This window comes from Budorcas taxicolor, chromosome 22, assembly GCF_023091745.1.
Source record: "Budorcas taxicolor isolate Tak-1 chromosome 22, Takin1.1, whole genome shotgun sequence".
Classification (NCBI taxonomy): Eukaryota; Metazoa; Chordata; class Mammalia; order Artiodactyla; family Bovidae; genus Budorcas; species Budorcas taxicolor.
Genome location: NC_068931.1, coordinates 24,257,983 through 24,263,982, shown reverse-complemented (window position 1 = coordinate 24,263,982; position 6,000 = coordinate 24,257,983). Strand labels below are relative to the sequence as shown.

The 6,000-nt window shown below is 43.8% G+C and overlaps 1 protein-coding gene across 1 annotated transcript in view; it reads left to right on the top strand.

Moving 5' to 3' along the window:
- The first annotated feature begins 601 nt into the window (after positions 1-601).
- The window catches only part of ASXL3 (ASXL transcriptional regulator 3), a 194,157-nt gene continuing 188,758 nt past the window's right edge, over positions 602-6,000 (top strand). The window contains exons 1-2 of the mRNA XM_052660207.1: positions 602-805; positions 884-1,114. Of these exons, the coding sequence (XP_052516167.1) occupies positions 602-805; positions 884-1,114 (435 nt within the window). The remainder of the gene's footprint in view (positions 806-883; positions 1,115-6,000) is intronic.

Genomic DNA, 6,000 nt, shown 5'->3' with positions numbered 1-6,000 from the left:
CGGGGGCTAGGTGGGAGGGAGAGGGGTCTCGCGAGGGTTTCAGGGCGTGGCTGGAGTGGGGGGCGCGCGGCGAGTGTGCGCGGGTGTGCGCGCGCGAGAGAGGGCGAGTGTGAGCGCGGCGAGTGTGAGCGCGGCGAGTGTGCGGCCGCGTCGCCATTCCCCGTGACGTCAGAGTGTATTGTTGTGAGCGGGGCCGAGCGGAGCATCCCCGGAGCTGTCACCGCGGCGGCGGCGCAGTGCAAGCCCCGCACGAGCGAGCCCGGCCGGCGCCGCCCCCACCCCCGGCCCCGGCCCCGGCCCCGGCCCCGGCCCCGGCCCCGGCCCCGGCCCCGGCCCCGGCCCCGGCCCCGGCCCCGGCCCCGGCCCCGGCCCCGGCCCCGCCGCCGCCGCCGCCCCCGCCCCCGGCCCGCCCGTCGCGCGCCGCCGCCGCCCGCGCGCCCCCACCCAGCCCAGCCCACCCCCTCGCTCCATCCCTCCCTCCCGCCGCCCGCGCGCCTCCCCCCGCGGAGCGAGTGCGGGTCACCGGGTCACTGGGTCATTGTCTCGGCGCCCGAACCCCGAGCACCCCGTGGAATCCCCCACGTCATCCGCAGAACCATCAATGAGATGCAAACATGAAAGACAAGAGGAAGAAGAAGGACCGCACCTGGGCCGAGGCTGCCCGCCTGGTACGTACCGCCCCCCGCCCGCCGCCCCGCGCCGGCCCGCGCCGGCGGAGACGGCCGCTTCCAGCCCAAGCCGCCGCCAGCTCGCCGGGCTCCCGCTCTTTGTTATTCTGCGGGAGTGGGCTCGCCCGGGGGCCCCAGTGTGTGTGTGTGTGTGTGTGTCTGTGTGTGTGTGTGTGCGTGCGCGCGCGGAGGGGCACAGCGATTATCTCGGGGAGCCCGGCGCCCGCCGCGCCCGGGACCGCCCGGGACACTTCTCCCGGTACTTCGCTCTCGGGGTTCGGCCGTGCCTCCTCCGCCGGGGAATTTCCGAGCGCTCGGCCGCGCTCCGCTTCGCTCTGCCGCTCCGGAGACCTTTGTGTGGCAATTACCACTCCCTCCCGGCCCCTCCACCCCCCGGAATTCCATCGATAACTCTCCGTGCACGGTCTGTGTGGGTTTCGACGTTTGTGAGTTCATGCATTTCACACGTGCATGCCCGGTGTGTGTCCTACCCGGACTTGTGGGGCGTGTTGCATGTGGGCTCCGTCGTGGCGGCTGTGTGCCGTGTCGTGTGCATTATGTATGCACACTGATACGTGCAGGTTTGGTGTGGCTCAAGTTCGTTGGTGTTTGTAGGTATTGTGCTCAGCCCGATGTTTGTGTGTACATTCCGTGCACGTGTGTGCCATTTGTGAGTATGTTTGTCCGGGTGTGTGTGTGTGTTTCGTGAAGTTGAGTCAGTGTCATTTGTAGCGGGGGATTATGAAGAGTGTATAGCTAGGTGTGTTTCGCTGCTGGCTTCCTGGGCGGTGTTACTTCGCTGCTTTTCCTTTTCTTTAACCTTTCGGAGCTTACGTTTTAATCAGCGAAAGAATGTCTCTATAGAAATGCTGCTTGGCAGAGGGGCGTCGGCGTCTTTGGTTTGATGTATGTGTACGTGTGGGTTTTTCTCTTTTTTTTTTCTTCATCTTTTAACGGACAGCTGTAAACGTTTTTTTTCTTTTTTTTTTAAGGATATTTCTGTACAGTGTGTCTCACGGGAATGTAAGGCATAACATTTGAAGCTTAGCCTTTCAGGCTTTCGGTTGCATAAATTAAATATTTATTCACCAACTTACTATCTGTTATAAATTGACCAAAAGAAAGCAGACTGCATGCAGCGGGGGTGGGGGTGGGGGGAGCTGAAAACCCCAGGATATGTTACTGGGTTGACTTTTAAAGATTGTTTTACTATAACTGTGGTCTTTTCTTTCTTTCTTTCTTTCTTTTTTTAAGCTTTTGAGTAACTACATCATGTTCAAGGAGAACATTTGTCAAAAGTAATTATCTGAGTTTGGTTGAAGGGCCTTGCTGGTATGTTTCTGGATTCTGGCAAAGGGTTTTAGATAATTGGCCCTATTGCCCTGCGCAGAAGTGACAGAAGTCCTTCTTAATTGCAGTCTAGTTATTGGTAGCTGAAGTGGCCGGGCCCCTTTATTCATTTTTAATTTGTAATAGTGTATGCTATGATTTCTGTCTTTATCTGCGGTCCTGTTAATCGCTAAACCACTCAGTCTCCGTGGATGAATGGGCAGGTAATAGTCATTCTCTAATGAACTGCATCTGGGAGAGTGAACTTATTTGTAAGGAATATGTGAAAAGTAAGCAGTGTTAAGTAAATGCCAGATTGATGTTATCATTGGATTTTTGCTCGAGCAGAGTAGGTTATTTATTGTTTGCTCAGCCATTAATTCAGAATTGTGTGTGTGTGTGTGTGTGGGGGGGGGGGGGTTGTGCACCGATTCTGAAAATGCATTATTCCAGTTCGTTGGAGTGGCAGTCAAGTATTATTATAGAGCTTCGGTGTATGTATTTTAAACATGTGAACAATGAGTTGATTTATAAATATTTTAAAATAATGGTTCATGAATTAGCTATATCTGCCTGCAGAGAATTCGTAATAAATAACAGTATTCTGATGGAATTTAAAGCTAACCATTTGTAGTCAATCAGTATATGTTGCTATTCTTGAAAGTACTACACTTTATTTGATTTAATTGTCTTATAGTGATAAATCTCGAAATAGGTTTCAGAGTTACATGTTTTTTGTTAAAAGTTTCATTTTCCTCTTGCAAAGTTCATTGATGGGAAAAGACACACTAGGAGTCATCAACACAAAAGAATTAATGATAGACCAGATGTCTCTGTTTTAACCAGACATATTGAACTAGTAGTTATGGTAATTTTTCAATTTGGTTCAAGTTATTTTCCCCCTGGTAGTTGTACAAATGTGTATGTATTCAAAATGTTGACAGTTGAAATAAAATACTGAATAAAGGAGCAAATAATTGTTACTGTAAATATCTTTTTCAGAAATTTGCCATTTATAATGGTGACTTATGATCATTCTTAACTTATTTGGTAAAAAAGGAGAAATGATTCCACTTGGGTAATAGTGACAATTTTTCAGGTTTTCTTTATGGTTATGTGAATGCATATAGACAAACTCTCTTCCAAACTTGCATGAAAAACATTTTTACTCTTAAAAGTGATAGTATTATACTCAATGGAAAAAAAATGCCTTTTTTTGTGTGCATTTCTGTGATAGAAGTCCTATTTTATATTTTCACACTGCCACTGCTGATTCTGCTGTGGTGGTGGTAAAGAATTTTTAGCCTTTTCTCCATCAAATGTTAAACCAGATGTCTGATTTTAAAACTAAAGACTAAAGATCGATAGAAAATATGCAGCTCAGTATGTGGTTCTTGCAATATATGAACTAAAGAGAAAGTATCCAAATTAACATTAAGAATAATCTTCAAAAATATGCCATGTATACTTTTATATATCTATATACATATGTGTGTATATCTATATATATATGTACATATATATATTCTACTGGTGTGTATGTATGTGTGTTTGCATGTGATTATCTTGAATGGAAGGGTATCAGGGCAGAGGAAATGCAAAATAGATTTTTTGAACTGAGACCAAAAGCTTATATTGAAGTGTAGCTTGGTATTCATTTTTAAGAAAAATGTATAAGGGAGAGCAGTTCTTTCCAGAGTAACTTAGAACTTCCCTTCAACAACAGAATTTTGATTTTCTTTCTTTGTAAGAAAAGTATCCGGCATCCAAATCTGTAAACTGAGTGGCAGCTCCAGGGATTTTGTTTTAGATGGAGATGTAGCTATCAAGCTCCACCAATTTTCTCATAGAAGTATGTCCTGTTTGGATGTGGTGGGCTTGTTTATCTTAGGAAAGGAGGACTGGTGGCATAATTCCCCTGTATTTTCAGGAATGTGGTGATTATTAACAGGCTGCCATTTTAAAATAGTAATATGACATCTTTGCCCCCCCTCTTTTTTTTTCTTTCTGCCCTGCATCAATTGCAGAAATTTCAGCCCTCAGCCTCTCCCCCCTCCCCCTCGGCCTTCTGCAGTTGTGGTGGTTACTTAGCGCAGGACCATTTAATATGGAGTCTGCTCCCAAACCAGATGCATTTTCATCTGTTTTATCTGCTCGTCTAAGGTTGTAGAGTCTCAGAGGATCCCACAATCACATGGAAGTGTCTTCTGTCTTAATATTTGTAGCCCACAATAAGAATAAAAATCAAAACCATAACTCATGTCGAGCTGGGGCTTTGACTTTAATCCTTTTGACTTTTATCTCAAGTCTTCACTCTGTTACTATAAATACAGTTTAAACCATTGTGAAAGGATCTTCATGCTTCTTTGTAAAAAATGGGGATTTGACAGGACTTTGTTTTACTGCACTAAGGGGTTTCTTTGTTACTGGCTTAACACAGAACATACTGTTATTTATATATTTAGTCTAGGTTAATTCTCTCTTTTTTTTGACATGCAAAATTGTTCTTGCTTTGAGAAGTGCTTTTTGATAGTTTCATCAGTTTGTTCTATAGGGAATGCTGCTGTTAAGGTAATGGTTCAATGTATTAATTTGTTCCCTGAGTTTCCTTCTATTTGTTTTGTTCCTTACAATCTTTGTTTAGTCTCACTGGCACCTGAAAATAAATCTTAACAATCTTCAATAGCTTAGTGCTTGGTAACATGGCTGATTTATTTGCTTGTGGTTTAGATACATTCACACAGATAATGAATATCAGTGGTTTTTTGGGGGTGGGTGGGTGGGGTTCAAGGTGACCTTTGGAAAAAATTTTAATGGCAAATTTGCCTCATTGTTGAGAAAAAAGCAGGCACATATTCCTTTATGCCCTAGCAGAGTTACTGAAGGTTTTAAGTAAATTGAACTTTTGTAAATCATACTGTATTAAAAATTAAGTAGGGGTTTATTAATTAAAGGAAATCTGTGTGAATCTTTTGCACAGTGAAGATTCTTTTGCATAATGCATTATATTCTAAATAAACTGTTAGGTTTTTATCAAATAAAGCTGAATGGTAATGGTAGCTGTTAAACTAGAAAACAATTCATAATTGTTCATTTACTGGTTGCCTTGCCTTTTGTCTTTGTATTTTAGAAATAAATGTAATTTTTCAGGGGTGATGAACGTAGGGTAGAGCAGAGAGCATTGGTCTTGCTTTCGGCATTTTTTCACTGTGTTAGTGGTGCTTAGATTTTAGGTTAGGACCAGGCCTTTGTAAGAGCGAACATTTGACTTGTGATTTGGGGTAAGCCCCAAAGGTGTACATGAGCATAACTGTGAGAGTGATTACTGGTTTAAGAGACTGGCTGATGTGTTTGGCAAATGGAATTTTATTTTCAATAGCTTACATTTCAGTTGGCTTGCTTCAGCTGTTTTCTGTGATTCACACATAGCATCATTTCTTTATGTCTGTATCATCATCTTTCTTTCAGATATGGAACCTAAATTTTCATTTTGCAATTTCAAAGATGGGAAAGAGTTAGCAAGCTCTGTGCCTCTCTAGGAAAAAAAGAGTTTCAAGTTGGAAAAAAAATAATGAGGGATGTGAACTTGGGGCAGTGTATAGGTTGTTAATTTTTTATTTCCTGCTGACATGAAAGAGAATTTTAAGAATTCTTTCTTAAGTTTTTCTCTCTTTGACAAATTCTTTGGTCACAGATGAGCATATGGTAGCTTTTAGACTTGTAGAGTTATACCTGTAAAGGAATTTCACCACAGAACAACAAACTGATAAAATAATTCAATTTAATTTTTAATAATGTAATCATTTAATATGTCACTGAAATGCATTGGAAATGTGAAGTTTAGTCCCTAAATATTCTGAGGGCTCCTACATAGCATATGGGTCAAATGCCAGGGGCAATCCAAACTTATATTCTGAAGAAGTGTAGAGTTTAGTGGGGGAGATGAGCGAACCTGGAGGGTGGCTGAGCAGACGGACACCATCCTTGGGCATTATCACATGGA